The following is a 19,335-nucleotide window of genomic DNA, read 5'->3' as shown; positions in this document are numbered from 1 at the left end:
CCGTGGGGCAGGGACTGTTTTTTCATTCTGTGTTTTTACAGCGCCTAGCACAATGGGGACCTGGTCCATGACTCAGGCTTCTAGCTGTGACAGTAATACAAAAAATATCATCACCATGGAAGATTTTCAATATCCAATTGTCCAACTTGGTACATTTCTTAATGCTCCAATATAACAACTGCATAAAGCCTCGTGATTTTGTAAACACTCAAAATCCCTGGGGTTTGCCTCACCTCCTAGTCAGTTACCCCAGCTATGCCTGGACAGATCCAACACTGATTTACGAGATCAGGATCCTGCCTGTGGTTGCTGGACCTTTCCTGCCAAAGCAGTAGCTTCAGTTAATCCTCACACTGCAATATTGGGGCCCAACCCTGAAAGCCCGACTCCCACCTTAATACCAGTGGCCATGTGTGAGTGAGGACTGCAGGGCCAGATCCTGATCAGTGGCACTGTCCAGTGCTGAGAAAATCAGTAGGAGGCTCGTTGGCTTGCTGCTAACCGCAGGATCCCACCACAGATTTTCAGTTACTTAGATTTGATTTTTCTTCACCTCCTCTGCCCTCTTCCTCCATCCATCTTAGCGGCCAATACACAGGTCAGCTCTCTGCTTAGATCTGTGGTGCTATCCTCAATATCTCTAGTAAGAGGCACGCTCAGAGAGTGCGACAGCAGCTGAGGTACTGGAATAAAAGGCTCCATTATCTAACTGATGGCCAGGTAAGAGCAGAACTCCTCCCTCTGACCCTGGCTTTACTTACTGACATACTGCGGATCTCGCGCTCAAGTGGCCATACCTGAAAAGATCAATTTCTCCTTCATGATTTTGACGTCCCTGCTGGACCTGCGGACAGCAGCACTGAGCATGATTTGCTCCGGGTTGTAGGTCCTTATGCTTCCCAGACGCCATCTGCAGCAGAAAAGGGGGATGTAAAGCTCTGCCCTCAAAAGGTCTATCCTCTAATGGCCTAAGAGGCTCTCTAAGCAAGCAGCCACTGACAAATGTAGTCACAAACCCCGGCGATGCAATATGGCTTTGCTCCACTAGAGTTCATGTGGGCTCTGGTGTTAGCCAGAGATGGTTTGATTTTCTGAGATGCACAGCAGCTCAATATCTCTGAAAATCAGGCAGTCTTAAACAAATGACACCATTTCTGTGAAAGTGCCTTCATCTTCCCCGCTTTGTTAAAGGTATACAGACTAATTACGGAAGGAAAATGTTCAGTAGTAATGTCCATTTCAGACAAATCAGAGACATGCATAAGGAAGACATCACTACTCGCTGCTTCAGAGGAAGGTGCAAGCAAACCCAAAGTGGGTAGTTATGGAATGACCTGCTCCCAAGAAAAGTTTCTTCCTGACCCCCTACTAGAGGATGGTTTATGCCCTGAAGCATGAGTATTTGTAGCCCTTTCCAAAGCTCGTAAGGATTTTTTCAAACCCTTAGTACTGTAATTCTGAATATTATTATCCATATACAACACGCCCAGGTGGTTTGAGAGATTGGTTTCAACACTGCACAGCAAGAAGTGTTGTGATTTGGTCACATTAGTGACTGTGCTCTGATTAGTGGGACAGAGTCAGGTAACCTAGACCCAACATTTCTGGGTTTGGGGGAAAATGTTCTATTCCTGTTTTTCTCTTTTTTAAAGTGTCAGTGAAATTAAACATCTTCCTGAAGTTTCCACCACACAACACTGGGAAAACAATGAAATCCAGCAAGGTGATGTGACCATAAAAGTGAAACTGTCTAGGTTGAGGTTCATTGTCCAAATCAAATAAATGAGAAAAATAAAAGCACAGTGAAACGTATACCAGATTTTTAAAAATTCACTTTTAATCAGCTAAAGAATTGTTACCAACACCAGGAAGGTCTTTGTCTTTTTTCCCTTTTAGCCAGGAAGTGTCCCTTTAACACGTGGACAATTACATTTCAGAGCTATTGGATACTTTTGCCCCAAAAGAATACAGTGAAGAGCTAGGCTGAATCTACATTGATGGAGGCAAGGATGAGGCAGCCATGAGGCAGAGCAGGTAAAGGTGCTGCACTGGGTGCCAGGAAACCAGATTCTGTCCCTAGAGCTCACACTGATGTACTGGGCTTCCCTGGACAAATCATTTCACCTTTCTGTACTCCTCTTCCCCTCCATTCCTTTGGCTTGTCTGTTTAGATTGGACTCTCTCCCACTATGGGTACGTACAGTGCCTTGCACCACACGGCCTCAATCGAAATTGGGGCCACTGAGTACTACTATAATATAAATACCAATGGCTACTTATATTTAGGCTGCATACTAGACTCTCTAGGTGCAGTAACATTTTGGACATTCGATTTCACACCTTTATGTCAGAGGAACTTCATCCCACTGCCTTTCCTAAAGCAAACATCTCCATGTTACTAATAAACCAGCTGCCAAGAGAATACTTGGGGCAAAAATCCTGCGCCTGAAACAGTTTAGCAAAGTGGACATTTTTTTTGCATTGTTTTCTAGATTTTAGGGTCAACTGCTGCCTTTGAATAGGAGGGTGTGATTCCCACCAACACGCAGTCCAACTCTCTTCCCTGTGGGGGAAGTATATCAGGTTCTAGCTTTCAGTAAAGGATCTCAGCTAGTTCTCCCTTATTTACATAGTAACAAAGAGATCCGTAACTTTATGTTGATACTTCATCAAGATCTAGGATGAGTGTAAACTGAAAAAGATGTAAGCCTGTCAGGTTTCCAGTTATCTGGCGCCACCTAGTGGAATATCAAGGCAAAATCAATACTACCTCTTGCAAGGAATCCATTTGCTAGGCATTTAGCACCTAGTGCAAGGTGGGGAACTTCCCACTGAAGTCCACCTGAGTTAAGGGTACTCAGCACTTCACAGGACCAGGCCCACAGCCGGCAAACAAAAAAAATCTACTCAAAAGGTTCTAGGAATACTCAGGCAGAGTTACGCCCTGTGCAGCCTTTCTGCACTGTTGGAACTCTTTATAAAACACTGTGTAACCCCCACACATCCTGGGTATTCTGTCCCATCTAGTGGCGCCGAGACCACTTAGCGAGAGAGAGAAAATGAATCTGCTCTACAGCCTTAGCTAACAGGCAGTTGGCTTTTAGCTCATGCAGTAGAGGCTCATGCACCAAGCTCCCAAGGTCCCAGGTTCGATCCTGCCTGCCGACAACCGGGGCCTGTCGGTGTTACAAGTGGGGGCTCGTCCGGGATTTCAACTGGGAAGACTCTGAAGCTCAGGATGCGCTTCCTCAGCTGGGGGAGTATGTAACCCACACACTTCCTGGGTGCAGTGTTCTGTCTCATCTTGTGACATCGAGACCACTTAGAGTTAAATAAGTCTGCTCTACAGCCTTAGCTACCAGCCAACTGGCTTTTAGCGCATGCGGTAGAGGCTCATGCACTCAGCTCCCAAGGTCCCAGGTTCGATCCCGCCCGCTGACGACAGGGGTCTGTTGGTGTTACAACAACAAGCAGGCAGGAGACTGCTCTTTACAAGGGAGAGGAAAAAAGCGTGGGATGGACAAAGCTACAGTGGGCTGACAGAGCCAAGGCATGTACAGCAGCAATCTGGATGAGGCAAGAGGTGGTGGAGCGGAGCATGACTTGCTAAATAAATGTCCTCCTGAACGCGCTCAGAGGATGTTCCAAGGCGAGCCATTAACTGACTTTGAAGAAAAGAGCTGCTGACATCAGCGCCCAACCCAACGAAGGGCAGAGGGCTCTCGTCTCCCACTGAAATCAGCGTTGCAGCTACTCAACATCTAGCAGGATCAGGGTCTCTGCAGTCATGGCCCATGATGAAATGGTCAGCTGTGAAGTTCTGTCCTATACATTTCTCGGGTACTTGCAACTTTCAACGTTCTGGCTGGTGTGCAAGACGAACTACGTCAGGGTGTCCCATCCCTAAAGGAAAGGCCCAGCGGAACTAGATATTTTTGGCCATGACTGAGGCTTGGTTCAGACACACAGCTGAAAGGCCAGAGGCCAAGTTCAGAGGTGACTGAATGGGGTAATAAAACAGACCTTCTCCCTTACACCCCACAGCGGGTTAACGGCGTGCTCAGTGCCAGGGCATGAATTAGAGCCTGCTCAGCATATAAGAGGGGTGAAATCTGCTGGCAGGATGTTCTGTGAGCAGCCCTCAGCTTAGGAACTCGTTGCCTCATGGTTCTGAAATAGCTGCAACCTAGTGGCTTAAAGGGCAGGTTGCTATTCCCCCCCGGCTTTTGGGGGGTGGAGGCAAATTACGAGGGTAATGATGCTTACCCAGGCAAGACTCCCAATGACTGTAGAGGTCCCTGTGGTTGATGTTTTGCCTGGATGAGGAGAGCTAAACAGGGCCCACAGTCTGCAGACTGTAGGCAATTTTAAGTGTGAAGTATAGAGTGGCTGGCGTTAAGCAGTCAGAATTTATCAGGATAGCACGGTTATTTCCTAATCTAAGTGTAGGGCAAAGTTATGGCCAGCCTCACCATATGGTAACTATTAGCTAACCATAAGCTGTTAATGGCAACCACTGTATTTCCATCATCTCTTACCACCCAGATTTTCAGAATAATGTAAAGAACCAGGTACACGTTCAATTAGGCTTAACTCAAAGTATGGCTTGAATGAACCAGTGGAAAATATAGTTTGCACAGGACAGTTGAAAACAAGACAGAACCCTAATGTTGAATATCATTAGTCCCACAAACCCAAGACATTTTTTTTTTAAAATAAAATGGGGTATGTGCTTTTTACTTTTAGACAGAATTGAAAATAACACATTGGTTTGGGTCAGGGTCCTGTGAGACTCAATCGCAGATGAAATGCTATATAAGGGGTTTTCAACATTTAGTATATGCCTGGAATCCAGAATTCCCTTTAAAAAAAAAATTCCAGTGAGCATTTAACATGTCTAGTCTGATCACCTTGGCTATGAAAGGCCATAGAAACACATGCACATTTCTCAATGATGTTGATGTGAACTGAGCCTGTGTACCTGAGGAAGAATTTGCTCCACATCAATAACATTCCCATAACGTTCACTGTATTTTTCGCTGCCATTTTAAAAGGCAGCTTCAGATAACAAGAGATCCAGTTACTCTGCAAACTGAGGACAACTGTGCAAGTCGTCACGTACCTTCTAGCAGGCAATACTTACAAATGGCAAATGTTCAAACTCAAAGGAGGGAAAATAAAAAAGGAGACACACACACACTGGGACATTTATAAGTAATACAATCTCATTGCTCAGAGCTAAATGTATGGAGAAGGTTACACATGAAGAGTTTGGTTCAAACATAGAACTAAAAGTGGTGAAGGCTTTACTGCAGAGTGAGGACAGATTTCAAATAGTCCCTAAAGGCAAAAACAACTGAAACAGCCCAATACAATAAACAATCAGAAGAGTATTTCAGGGAGCCTGAAATGCAGTGTCCTGGGGTCTTGAGCCTCTTCCAACCTACACTGGCAAAATGCCATTGACTTCAGTGGATTTACTCCCAGTTTATAGTGGTGTCAGTGAAAGAAGAATCTTGAAAGATTCTGAGCTCAGACCAGTGCAGCAGCTGACGGCCAAATCTTTTACTACCCCTCCCCCCTGCTAATATCTTATCGTTGCCAAGACAATCATGAAAAGTGAAAGACAGCACTTTGACGATGGGGGTGAATAATGATGCCGCATTTTGCCTTGGATGGCAGATACATTACACCTTAAGGAGATAGCGTGATGTCAGCTGCGCACACCACAAGCCAGACTGGGATCTAGGACACATCGGGAGAACTGTGGAGTAACTCCCTTGCTATACAATTATGCTGGTATAACTGAGAACAGAATCTGGCTCAGAAGATTTGCCAAGAACTACGGTCAGCTTTACGCTCAGTGCACCACAACTCCTTCCCAGTTCTCTCAGAGTAACTGAAATTTGCCAAGAGGGGGTAAAAAAACTGAAATATTGTATATAAATTATGAAGCCAAATTTGTTAACTTGGAAAGGACTAAATATGATTAGACTATAAAAATGCTACCTGGAGGGTAATCTTGCAATGGGATATTTCTACTTGGAGAGCACCATGGTTTCCTGAAGGTTACCTAATTAAAAGGTGCTCAGGTATCCTAGAATAAACCCTCCAGCAAAGGGAAGTGGCTTGTACCATTGACGTGGAATGTCCAAGTGTCTCTAGAAGGGTCAGTTGGATGTGGCATGGGGGCAGTCTAATTTTAGTAACTATTGAACAAGTTACGACTCAGACACTCAGCAAGACATTTGCGGAGCTGTGCAGTTTAAAGCATCATTCAGGGGGTGTTCTGTATTATCTCAGTCTGCAGTGAAGCCCTACCAGAAAGAAAGAGGAGGGTGGAATGAGAAGAGGAAGAGGAAAGCACCAGAATTACCTGATCATGTGATAGCTGTGAGATGCCAGAATGCAGCAGAGAGAAAGAGGAGGAACATGCACAATAGTCAGAGCAGTAAAAAAATAAACAAGGCAAGAAAGCAAAAAAGATCAGTTAGACCAGGGATGGGCAAACTACAGCCCAGGGGGCCGCATCCGGCCCTTTAGATGTTTTAATCCGGCCCTTGAGCTCCTGCTGGGTAGCAGGATCTGGGGCTTGCCCTGCTCCAACCAGGGAGTGGGGTCGGGGCTTACCCCGCTCTGTAGGTGCCGTGGCTCCGCACGGCTCCCGGAAGCAGCGGCATGTCCCCCCTCCGGCTCCTACACGTAGGGGTAGCCATGGGGCTCCTCGCACTGCCCCTGCAGCTCCCATTGGCTGGGAACTGAGGCCAATGGGAGCTGCAGGGTGGCGTCTGCGGACGGGGCAGTGCACAGAGCCGCCTGGCTGCACCTCTGTGTAGGAGCTGGAGGGGGGACATGCCGCTGCTTCTAGAAGCTGCTTGAGGTAAGCGCTGCCCGGAGCCTGCACCCAACCCCCTCCCTTGCCCCAACCCCCTGCCCCAGCCCTGATCTCCCTCCCACCCTCCGAAACCCTCAGTCGCAGCCCAGAACACCCTCCTATGCCCCCAAACCCTCATCCCCAGCCCCACGCTGCAGCCTGCACCTCCAGCCAGAGCCCTCACCCCCCCACCCTGCACCTCAACCCTCTTCCCCAGCCTGGAGCCCCCTCCCGCACCCTGAACTCCTCATTTCTGCCCCCGCCCCAGAGCCCTCAGCCCCTCCTGCACCTCAACCCTCAGTTTCGTGAGCATTCATGCCCGCCATACAATTTCCATACCCAGATGTGGCCCTCGGGCCAAAAAGTTTGCCCACCCCTGGATTAGAACGTCATCATAGTCGGTACTTCCCCACTAGCGAGACCACAGAGATTCGACATCTGGTCACTAGGGCTGAGGCTGAACAGTAGAATAAAGTGCAGCCCTGCTATGGAAAGCAGGAAAGCTATGCCTAGGGGGTAGGACGAGCACATTAAGGTGTGGCTCCATTCCAACCCATCGCCTCATCCTTGGGGTGAAGGAAGTAACTGATTTGCCCAGCAAGACTTGCAAAGAATCCACAAGGGTCAGATTCTGAGCCTGTCTCACTGCAGCAGAGAGAGGGAGAGAGAATGATTCAGCTGGGTTTGGGGATTGGTTTCTGAACTCCCCAAATGCAGCACCAACACTTCCACACGGCAGAGACGGGCATGAGCCATGGGAATGGCTCCCTCTGAGTGACAACCACAGGACAGCAGTGTAGGTTCCCAGTCCCACATCTGTAAAGGCAAGTCCTTGGCTTTAGTTACAGCAATTGGAATTTGTGGCGTTGAATTTTGCTTCTTCTTCTTCTTTTTAAGTCTTTAAAAGAGACACTTTGGAAGGTAACAAGTCCTGGCTATGGGAGGTTTTAATACTCACCTGTAACTGATTGACCCTGCAAACTATAGGCCTCTGGGTAATTCCACTAACAGGTTTGGACACATTATGAGCTACAGGGTAAATACAAGGGATGAAATTCAGCCCTAGGGAAAGCAGGTACTACTGAAGTGAACTGCAAGTGTCCCTGCTTGCACCAACTTTGAATTTATATATGGTCATCAAGAGTATTTCTGAGCTCTTACCACCACCTAGCACAATGGGGATTTCAGGCACTTACATAACAATAATTCTACCACTCCCTCAATGTCTGCTCATTTCACCTCTCACCATGCTCTTTACATTCCTTTTCTGGCCGTTTAAAAATCCATGATTACTGGAAATTATCCCTGTCTCTCCACACTCTCAGTAGCCTGGGTAAATATCTAAATAGCCTGGTTTTTAAGGGATGTAGCATAGAAAGATTAAATAAATACATAAATTCAGACTGTCTTAAGATGCAGATTCTTGGAAGGGATTCAGAGGAATTGCTGTAGAACTGCTTTCGGAAAGACTTGAAGACTCTGAAACAAAGGGTCAAATGGTTGCCACTCTGGCCTTAAAATTCCCGAACAAGAGAGCAAGTCAGACAGTCACACCCTTGTGACTGATCCAGTGTGCTCAATGCATTTCTTTATCTGGCGTTCGTCTGGGGTAAGGGTTTATTTGATTTGTATGATTCACCTGCAATTTAAGAAATCAAGTTTTAGTCCCAGGTGAAATTCTGTAGCCTGTTTCAGAGTAACAGCCGTGTTAGTCTGTATCCGCAAAAAGAAAAGGAGTACTTGTGGCACCTTAGAGACTAACCAATTTATTTGAGCATAAGCTTTCGTGAGCTACAGCTCACTTCATCGGATGCATACTGTGGAAAGTTTAGAAGATCTTATTATATACACACAAAGCATGAAGAGTGCGGAGAGTGGGGTGGGAGGAGGTATTTTTTCATGCTTTGTGTGTATCTCATAAGATCTTCTAAACTTTCCACAGCATGCATCCGATGAAGTGAGCTGTAGCTCACGAAAGCTTATGCTCAAATAAATTGGTTAGTCTCTAAGGTGCCACAAGTACTCCTTTTCTATAGCCTGTGTTATGCAGACTAGATGACCGCAAGGGTCCCTTCCTGGCCTCAAAATCTATATTATTCAGATCCAAAATACAGTCAAAATTCTGATAATTTTACAGATGTACTTTTGGTTTCTGGGAAATTTCCTAAGGTGATATGAGGATATTGTTGGTCAGTTACACTTATGCCACAACAATGAAGTCAGTGAACAAAACTCATTGCCGGCATAACTCCGCTGCCTTGGAGTTACCCCGTTATGAATCTGGGTTACTGAATTCAGCAGATGGCAAAGATATAACAGAGTTGAACGAGGCCAGTTAGATGCAGTACGACAGCTCTAGTCTCTGGCATGGAGTCCAGCCGGTAAGTGGGGTTCTCAACAGCTGCAGACACTCTACTGTAACACATTACAAAAATAGCAAGGTAATTATCTGCACAGGGAATTAGTCAAAAGCAACTTAATGAGGGCAACGTGACATCGCAATCACTAGCTTGCGAAGCTGAAGCGGGTGTTTCATGGGCGACTGCTGTGCCTAATGCCAGGATGTTTGTGGTAATAATCAGGATGGAAATTACAGCCCATTCAGTACACACACTGTGGTGGTTCAGATGTGCCAAACAGAAGGTTACAAAGAGAAACTCAGAAAAGGAGAAGGTGGAGTTTTAAAATGACACATTTCCTTAGGCAGACCCTGCTGTCTTCCTGTCCTCAGAGCATATCTATTGCTGAGTCCAGGTTTTCCAAGACAGCCAGGTCACATTGTCATAACTGGTGATGAAAAGTTCCTCTTAGGAGGAAAGGCAAGTTTCAGGGGATGTGCCAGGGTTCCCCCCAGGATAAACAAAGGAGAGCATGGCATGGGTGACCGATACTTGTTACAGGGTTCCAAAAACATGTTAAACATTCCCCTACCCTGCCATTATGAATTCCTAATGCAAACAAGTAGGTTTACTTGCAACTTGCCAAAAAATTAGATCTCCATCCTATGAGCGAGGGAGGTAATCTAGTTTGTGTTCTGCATTTGTTTCCATGCTTAACAAAGATATTTAATCCTCAGATAAACCAAGGAACCAAATGCAACCTTAGCTATGCTATCTTTAGTGAAGTTTCCAGTACTCGCTAGTAGAAGTTATGCTCCCTCTGTCCGTTAGAGAAGGGTGTGGAACCTTTCTCCACACGTTCAGAGAAACCTGAACTGTAAAGCCATTAGGTGATCGGCGAAGTTCTGACAATCTCATGCTTTTCTTCCAAACTGAACGTTCCAATTTTAGAACATCCCAACTCATAGAGGTTTCTTTGCGTTCTAAAGCATTTCCATGACGGGAGAATCTCTGGAGCTGCTGAGAATTCCTCATATAACATTGAAGAATTTTAAGCTCTTTCCTTGTGGTTCCTGTTTCTCTTAAGCATCGACAGTTCTCTCCCACACACATTTTTTAGTGCCACCTCAAGAACCACACCAAGTTTGAACGACCACCCCTTTTCAGAAGTCCTCATTCATCGTAATCTTTATGGCCCACGTAGCAGCCTCGTTCAATTGCTTATAACTGAGTGGGGGTAGGTGAGGGGATAAGTAAATTGGGACTGGGGCTGATTATAAGTGTCATTATAAGCAAGGGCTCTAAAGAATACTGCATCTCCCCACCCTTGAGATGAACAAACACACCACAAATACATGAGAGTTGATCTGTGATAATGCTACTTACTTCTGGAATATAAAAACTCCTACAATTATGGTAAATGAAATGAGATCAGCTGTTATCCAGATTAGATTGTACTCGTGTGGAGGCTGGAAGACAAAAAGACAAGCACACCTTATACCTTCCAGTTTGTCCAAATTTGGAGAGCACTCAAGGCTAAATAGATTGTCGTATACAGAAATATCACAAACTTCATGACACAGATGTGCCCTGGAGATGGACCAAACATCTCTTTTTACTGTAGCCACACCCAAGCAAGCAGGATTTTGGATCCCAGTTCATCTGGATCCTCAAGCTACCCCAGTTTTTTACTTTTAAAGAACACCACATTGCCAGGAAAGACCTGCAAAGCAGCATCCATTCTAGCCCTCTTTTCGCATGCTACCAGTGTTCACAACACTCACCTTTGGGGCTGAACATTTCCACATCTTCTCTCTCTCTCTCTGAAGAAGAAATTAAGCTGCCTTTGGTGATTTCTGAGTTTATGGGGGAGTGAAAAAATAACCTCAAGAAATTCTCTACCCAAACTTTGATTTGAACGTTTTACTACAGCAGGTACAGCTCAGGTTTGAAACTTGGCCTGGACACACTCCCCATTGAGGAGCAAGGCCCTCAAGCTAAGCACTTGAATCCCTTTAACAATCTGGGCCTAAGTGTGGCTGGGCTCAGCGTTGCAATGCCTAACTGATTTAGGAGTCTAAACCTCATTTTCAAAAGGGATTTAATCACTTAGAAGCCAAAATCCCACCAACTGTCAATGGGATTGTGGCTCCTGAGTACCTAAATCCCTTTTGAAAATGAGAGTTAGGCTCCTAAACCAGTTTGGTGTTGCAATGCTGAGGGCAGCAATGCCTAAACACCTTTACAAATCCAGGTCCAAGCATGTTTTTGCATTTCAGTGGCAGATGCAAAGCTGGTATAAACGGGCATAGCTCCATTGACTTCAATGGATTTTTGATCAACACCAGCTGAAGATCTGTCCCTAAGTATGCAAGTAGTCCCATGAACATCATGTGCTTTGCTGCAGGGGGGTGGAGAGTATCTAGTTTTAACTAAAAAGTCAAGTGATTGAAAAATGACTTCAGGTTACGCTCAGAGGGCAGATATACCAATCGATGTACCTCTGCTAACACAGCCCTGCAGATATAACCATCTCCAATAAAGCAAAGGGTCACCCTTTGCTGAGCCCACTCACCTTGCTAAGTCCCCAAGTTAGCAGTGCACTTCAGCGCCAGATTAACCTTTTTTGGGCCCGCCTCCAAACATATCTGTGGGCCCCCCTGGAGGCAATGGAGCATGGTGCAGGGAGGTCAGTCCCTAAAGCAAGGGGCCAGCCGGGGCAATGGGGCATGGCATGGCAGGGGCCTCCCAGCTCCTCTCAGCCCAGTGCGAGGGCACTATTTACAAACCGGCAGTTGCCAGTCACACATCTTCCCCACCCCCTTACAGCCCAGCACCCCCCAGGCTCCCTAGGGGCCCACTCCCCCACACCCTGCCTCCCAGCCACACTCACCAGTGCCCTACTGGGCCGTGACTGTGTCTGCCGGGCCGAACTGGCAGCGCAGCCAGGGCTGGTCCCAGGGCGAGGAATCGCTCCAGACCCTCAGGAGTGGCACAATTAGCCAGGCCAGGGCCTGCCCCGGCTGGGCTCCCTCAAGACGCACTTGCCTAGAGGGGCCCAACCAAGCCCCAGACACTGTCGTCCTTCCTCCACACACACACACACACACACACACACACAACTGGCTGGGACTGGCCAGGCTTCTGCACCAGTCCCAGGCAGCTCAGCTCCGGGTGGGGAGACAGGTGGGGCCCCACAGGTAGTGGGAAGCAGAGACTGCCTGGAGCCGGAGGTGCACTGGGGTCCGGCCAGGGGGTAGAGAGGAGCCGGGGGGGGTGGGGCCAGGGGGCAGAGAGGAGCCCTTGGCCGGCCAATGGCCAGGCCGAGAGGAGCAAGTGGTGGGCAGGGGGAGCCGGCGGGGTCTCGGGGCACAGTGCAAGCGGAGCAGGCCAAGGCCCCTTCTGAGCATGGGCCTGGCTCCATGGCGCCACTGTAAACCTGGCACTGCTTAAACACAAGATGCGAGAGAGTCATTGGGACTTTATAAATGCTAATACAAGTAAGCGCAAGCCACTTTTTTCTATTCTTTTAAGAAGAAAGATGGAATATGTCATGTAAAAAAGCTACACTCACGCAACGTTCGGGTTACCTGGATGAAAAACAGACCACAAAAGGTAAGACTCAGAGATCAATCTATTTAGCTTAACAAAGAGAAGTTAAGGGGTGAGTTGACTACTGTCTAAGTATTTACATGGGTAACAAATATTTAGAAATGGACTCTTCAATCTAGCAGAGAAAGGTTTAACTGATCCGATGGCTGGAAGTTGAAGCTAGACAAATTCAGACTGGTAATAAGGAATACATTTTTAACAATGAGGGTAATTAACCACTGGAACAATTTTCCAAGGGTCATGGGGGACTCCCCATCAATGACAATTTATAAATCAAGATTGGATGCTTTAAGAGATTTGCTCTAGGAATTATTTTGGGGGGTGAGGGGTTCCATGGCCTATATTACACAGGAGGTCAGATCAGATGATCACAAGGGTCCCTTCTGGCCTCGGAATCTGTGAATCTGTAATTCCTTCCTTCAGCAATGCTTATTCTATCTCCTTGCATGTAATGGCTTCTACTCCTGTTTGTCTGTCTCAGTGTGGCTGAGTATGGCACATTTTATATTGTAAAAATTGTATCATAACTTGGCACATCCTATTAGTTTTATCCAACAATGTTTCTGATGGAGTTTTAAATCTTTGCATTTTTTAACTGTGAAACAATGACATTGTAATAAATCTGTATTTAAATGTTTGAACATACTGCACCTATCTATATACACTAACTATATTAAAACAAACATCACGGACACATGACCTCTCATTTGAGCAGGTCAAAACATTTTAACTGAAAATTTCTGGACAAAATATAGAGTTTTGTTGAAAGCGATTTTTTTTTTCTGGTGGGAAAAAGCTGATTGACTGTGTTTTCCAATTTTTTGAAAGGAAAATTCAAAGCAAAACATTTAATTTTGAATCAAGATTTCCAAAACATCAATATTTCAAAACTAAACGTTTTGATAAAAAAATGCCCAGTTTTTCATCAGGACATTCCCAAATTTAAGGGTTTTTTTGGAACTTTTCATTCCACGAGAAAAATTTTGATATTTTGAACAAAATTTTGAAATATCAGACTGTCCCATGGGATGAAAGTTCTGTTTTCTGAACAGCTCTCTCTCTCAACTGGAATAAAATACTATCTTTAGAAGTTAGATAGTTTTTCTTTACAGAAATAATCCTATGTGTTTTAATTCACGTACACTACGAGTGACAGCATTTGCAACACACCAATAAACCGAAATCTTCCCACAACTCCTAATGCTGAGCACTGCTGGGAAAGGGGCACAGGAGAGTAAACACATCTGTTCTGCAGAGATACACAAAACTGAGGCCTTGTCTACACTATGGGGGGAGATCAATCTAAGTTACTCAACTTCAGCTATGTGAATAACATAGCTGAAGTCAATGTACTTAGATCCCCTCACAGCGGGGTCCACATGATGCGATGTCAACTGGAGACGCTCTCCCGTGGACTCCCTTTGTGTTTCTCGTTCCGGTGGAGTACAGGAGTTGACAGGAGAGCGACCAGCGGTCAAGACCCGCTAAATCGACTGCCAATGCATCGATCACCACACGTCGAACCCCCGGTAAGTGCAGACAAGCCCTGAGCTCAGTTGGTTCAAGACTTGAGCAGTCATCCATCAGATCTCACCGTTTGACATGTATTGACAGTTTTGCTTAGAAGCCCTCTGCCATTCATTAGAAGCCCTCTGCTCACAAGAGAGGATATGAGGAAAATTGCACGTATATAATTGCAAAAGAACAGAATTACACCTCAAAAATCTCTCCTTCATACGCTTGGCAGCAGGCATGACAGGCCTAAAGGACCTCCTAAAATAACAGCCCTGGAAATACTTTAGTATTGCTTCTGTGCAGCTGAACTGAATCTGCATTTTGGACTTAGAAGTATTAATACCAGGAACTGGCTGATGAAAAGAATCAGCGAGGCATGAGCGAGCATTTCTGTCAGCAAGGAGCCTCAGTTACCAGAGACTGATGCAGCTGGCACTAATTTACCACAGCAGCAAATGGAAATGACATCCCTATTCATCCTTAAAGTGCAACAAAGCCCCTGGGGTCACCTGAGGGCCATAAAGAAACATGCCTTGGAGATCATCACTTTTCAGCAAGAACGAAAGGTTTGCTCTAGCTCCCAGGTTGAAATCAATTCCGAAAGACTCCGATTTAGGCAGAACAGAATTCAGATGGTACGACTCACACATGGTCCTGACACTTACAGTACGCAGGGAGTTTTATGGTGAACAGCAGCCAATTATACACCAGTATGCACTGAAGTATGGGTTCATCTGAAAGACTCAATAAAGGAAAGATTGAACCAAACTCCATCTGGGATGTACACACAGTTCCCACAGAACTCAGGGGTTACATCAAAGGGAAGAATTTAGAAGACGGGACATATTTTTCTCTTTACCAGACTTGTTCTTTGCAATACACCTGTTTTTATCCACCCATTTGTTGTGCAGCACAAGCCAATGTGGCTTTAGCTCATTCACTTTCTTGTGGCAGGCAATATTGATGAGGGAAACTCATTTTTATTGTTCTCCGTGGTGGTGACTTGAGAGATATTGTGGCCTAGCGCTGAACTGAGTGTCAGGAGACCTGGGCTCGATTCCTGGTTCCTCCTCCAACTGAGTGTCTGACCTTTGGCAAGTCATCTCTCCTTCTTGTCTTAGTTTATGGGAATAGTGATATTGCCCCTCTTCTGTAAAGTACTCTAAGATCTATGGATGAACAGTGCTCTATAAGAGAGCTCAATATATTAAGACAGGTCTCACTGTATTTTTCCAAACTCTGATGTTTGAAGATGAACCACTGGCCAACGTTTTAAAATAATTAACCCAATTCTGTTTTTAAGTGACCGACTGAGCTGGCCTCGCCTCTGTTCCTGTTTCAGTGGCCCGACACCTGTGAAAAGTCAGTGACAAGAGTAGATTGAATGAATGACTGAGGATTACATTGCATCATTCATCCAGGAGGAGCCCAAATAACTTCACAGCAATTGTTCCGACCACCACCAAAATGTCACTAAAATTCTTGTGTGAATAAGGATACACAATAGGAAGCACAACAGACTGTAGCCCACTGAAATTTCCAGAGGGAATTTAGGGAGGCAGAATATAATCATACCAGTTAGAATCTGACCATGCATCAGACTAAGACAATACCACCAATAACTCACGTGAGAACAGTATGGGAACTACAGCAATTGCAAAGAGGTCACCAAGTTTTAGGAATCTTCTGAAAGACTGTCTCTAGGAGCCCAGCGTCCCTCCTAGCTTATGGAGGGGGCTGATTCAGAACTTGCTCACAAAGGAGGCAATGAGACCTGGAGGACAGAGCACTGCACTGGAACTCAATATACCTAGTTCTATTCCTGGCTCTTCCACTGGCCTGTTGGTGACCATGGTCACCTTGCTTTCCCATGCCTCAGTTTCCATATCTGTAAAATGGGAATAATACCGCTGAACTCCTTTGTAAATCATTTTGAGATCTACTGATGAAAGGTGTGATAGAAGTGCTAGGTATTATTATTATAAATCATCCAAATACTGACCAGCCACTACCCTGCTTTAATAGTAAGACATATTGTCACATTGCAGCACGAGGTGATAAGAACTTAAGAATGGTCATACTGGGTCACACCAATGGTCCAACTAGCCCAGCATGCTGTCTTCCCACAGTGGCCAATGCCAGGTGCTTCAGAGGGAATGAACAGAACAGGAAATCATCTAGTGATCCATCCTGTCGTCTATTCCCAGCTTCTAGAAAACAGAGGCTTGGGTCACTCAGAGCATGGGGTTGCATCCCTGCCCATCTGGCTAATAGCCATTGATGGACCTATCCTCCACCTTTCTAGTGCTTTTGGGAACCCTGTTATAGTTTTGGCCTTCACAACATCCCCTAGCAAAGCGTTTCACAGACTGACTGTGTGTTGTGTGAAGAAGTACTTCCTTTTGTTTGTTTTAAACCTGCTGCCTATTAATTTCAGTGGGTACCCCTGGTTCATGTGTTATGTGAAGAGGGTAAATAACACTTCCTTATTCACTTTCTCCACACCGGTCATGATTTTATAGATCTCTATCATATCCCCTGTTAGGGCTTGCCTACACCACCAGGGCAGGGATGCTGTTCCTAGCTTCTGTTTGCCAGAAGCTGGGAATGGACGGCAGGGGATGGATCACTTGATAATTACCTGTTCTGTTCATTCCCTCTGAAGCACCTGGCATTGGCCACTGTCAGTACACAGGATACTGGGCTAGATGGACCTTTGGTCTGACCCAGTCTGGCCATTCTTATGTTACGTTCTTACCACTTAAGTTGATGTAAGTTATGCCATTCAGGGGGTGTGAAAAAACCACCCCCCTGAGCAACGTAACTTACATCGACTTAATGCAGTGTCTACACCACGTTATGTCAGCAGGAGACACTCTACCACTAACATGGCTTCCGCCTCTCATTGAGGTGGATTAATTAAGTTGACGCACTAAATCAGATGCTGCTGCCCCAATAGCAACTGCTCCGATTTAGCGTGGTAGCGAAGACAAGCCCCGAGTATTCTCTTGTCGAAGCTAAACTGTCCCAGGCTTTTTAATCTCTCCTCATGTTGAAGCTGTTCCGTGCCGCTACTCATTTTTGTTGCCTTTCTCTGAACCTTTTCCAATTGTAACACAACTTTTTTGAGATGGGGTGACCCGAACTGCAGGCAGTATTCAAGGGGTGGGTGTACCACGTATTTATACAATGGTATGATATTTGCTGTCCTGTTATCTATCCCTTTCCCAATGGGTCCTAACATTCGCTTTTTTGATTACTGCTGCACACTGAGCGGATGGTTTCAGAGAACTATCCAGGATGACCCCAGGATCTCTTTCTTGAGTGGTAACAGCTAATTTAAACCCCACCGTTTTGTATGTGTCGCTGGGATTATGTTTTCCTATGTACATTACTTTGCATTTATCAAAATTGAATTTCATCTGCCAGTTTGTTGCCCAGTCATGCATTTTTGTGAGATTCTTTTGTAACTCTTCACAGTCAGCTTTGGACCTAACTATCTTGAATAGTTTTGTATCATCTGCAAACTTTGCCACTTCACTGCTTACTCCTTTTTCCAGATCATTTATGAATATGTTGAACAGCACTGAACTCAGTACAGCTTGCTGGGGGACTTCACTATTTGCCTCTCTAGATTGTGAAAACTGACCATTTATTCCAAACCTTCATTTCCTGCCTTTTAACCAATTAGTGATCCATAAGAGGATCTTCCCTCTGATCCCATGACTGCCTACTTTGCTTACGAGCCATTGGTAAGAGACCTCATCAAAGGCTTTCTGAAAGTCCAAGTACACTACATCGACTGGATCATCTTTGTCCACATATTTGTTGACCCCACTCAAAGAATTCTAATCGATTGGTGAGGCATGATTTCCCTTTACAGAAGCTGTGTCGACTCTTCCAATGTATTGTGTTAATGTAGGTGTCTGACCATTCTGGGTTTTACTATAGTTTCAACCAATTTTCCTGGAAGTGAAGTTAGGCTTACTGGCCTGTAATGGCCAAGATTATCTCTGGAGCCTTTTTAAAAAAAAAAATCACTATCACATTAGCTATCCTCCAGTCATCTGGTACAGGGGCTGATTTCAGCAATCGGTTACATACCACAGTTAGTAGGTCTGCAGTTTCACATCTGAGTTCCTTCAGAACTCGTGGAGGAATACCATCTGGCCCTGGTGACTTATTACTGTTTCCAATTTGTTGAAAAGCCTCCTCTACTGAAACGTCAATCTGGGTCAGTTCTTCAGATTTGTCACCCAAAGAGTGACTCAGATGTGGGAGTCCCCACCTTGCATCCTCTGCAGTGAAGACTGATGCACAGAATTCATTTAGCTTCTCTGAAATGGCCTTGTCTCCTTTGAGTGCCCCTTTAGTACCCCGATCGACCGGTGGCCCCAGGGACTGTTTGACAGGCTTCCTGATGTACTTCAAAAAAATATTGCTGTGTGTGTGTGTCTTTTTCTTAATTGCTCTTCAAATTCTTTTTTGTCCTGCCTAATCATACTTTCACACTTGCCAGAGTATTTCCCTTCGTAGGGTTTGACTTCAAATTTTTAAACTATGTCTGATCTCCAGCTGCTTCTTTTACTCTCTTGTGTAGCCATGGTGGCATTTTTTTGGTCCTCTTACTGGTTTTGTTTTTTATTTAGGGTATATATAGCTTGAGACTCTATTATGGTGTTTTTAAAAAGGTGCCCTGCAGCTTGCAGGCATTTTACTCTTGTTGCTGTTCTTGTTAATTTCTATTTAACTAGCCTCCTCAATTTGCATAGTTCCCCTTTTTGAAGCTAACTACTGGTGTGGAGGTTTTCTTTGGGATTCCCCCCCCCCCGCCCCGAAGTGTGTTATATATAAATATATATATAATTAAATATATTTAGCAGTTCAGCTATATTCACCTCTTGGACCAGATCCTGTGTGCCTCTTAAGACTAAATCAATATTTGCCCTCACCTTGTTTGTTCCAGGACTAGCTGGTCCAAGAAGAGCTCCAAGA

The 19,335-nt window shown here is 45.3% G+C and overlaps 1 protein-coding gene across 5 annotated transcripts in view; it reads right to left on the bottom strand.

Annotated features, from left to right (window-relative positions):
- The window catches only part of GDPD5 (glycerophosphodiester phosphodiesterase domain containing 5), a 337,677-nt gene that overhangs the window by 3,825 nt on the left and 314,517 nt on the right, over positions 1-19,335 (bottom strand). For 3 of the 5 annotated variants that reach the window (XM_073334846.2, XM_073334855.2, XM_073334883.2), the window contains 3 exons: positions 10,600-10,682; positions 6,377-6,391; positions 798-910 (listed from right to left, as the gene is read on the bottom strand). In XM_073334846.2, coding sequence (XP_073190947.1) covers positions 798-910; positions 6,377-6,391; positions 10,600-10,682 — 211 coding nt within the window. The remainder of the gene's footprint in view (positions 1-797; positions 911-6,376; positions 6,392-10,599; positions 10,683-19,335) is intronic. The other 2 variants (XM_073334865.2, XM_073334875.2) reach the window with 2 other exon arrangements.

This window comes from Lepidochelys kempii, chromosome 1 (assembly GCF_965140285.1).
Source record: "Lepidochelys kempii isolate rLepKem1 chromosome 1, rLepKem1.hap1, whole genome shotgun sequence".
Taxonomy (NCBI): Eukaryota; Metazoa; Chordata; order Testudines; family Cheloniidae; genus Lepidochelys; species Lepidochelys kempii.
Note: the sequence above shows the minus strand (reverse complement) of the source record. Positions and strands in the feature narration are given on the sequence as shown.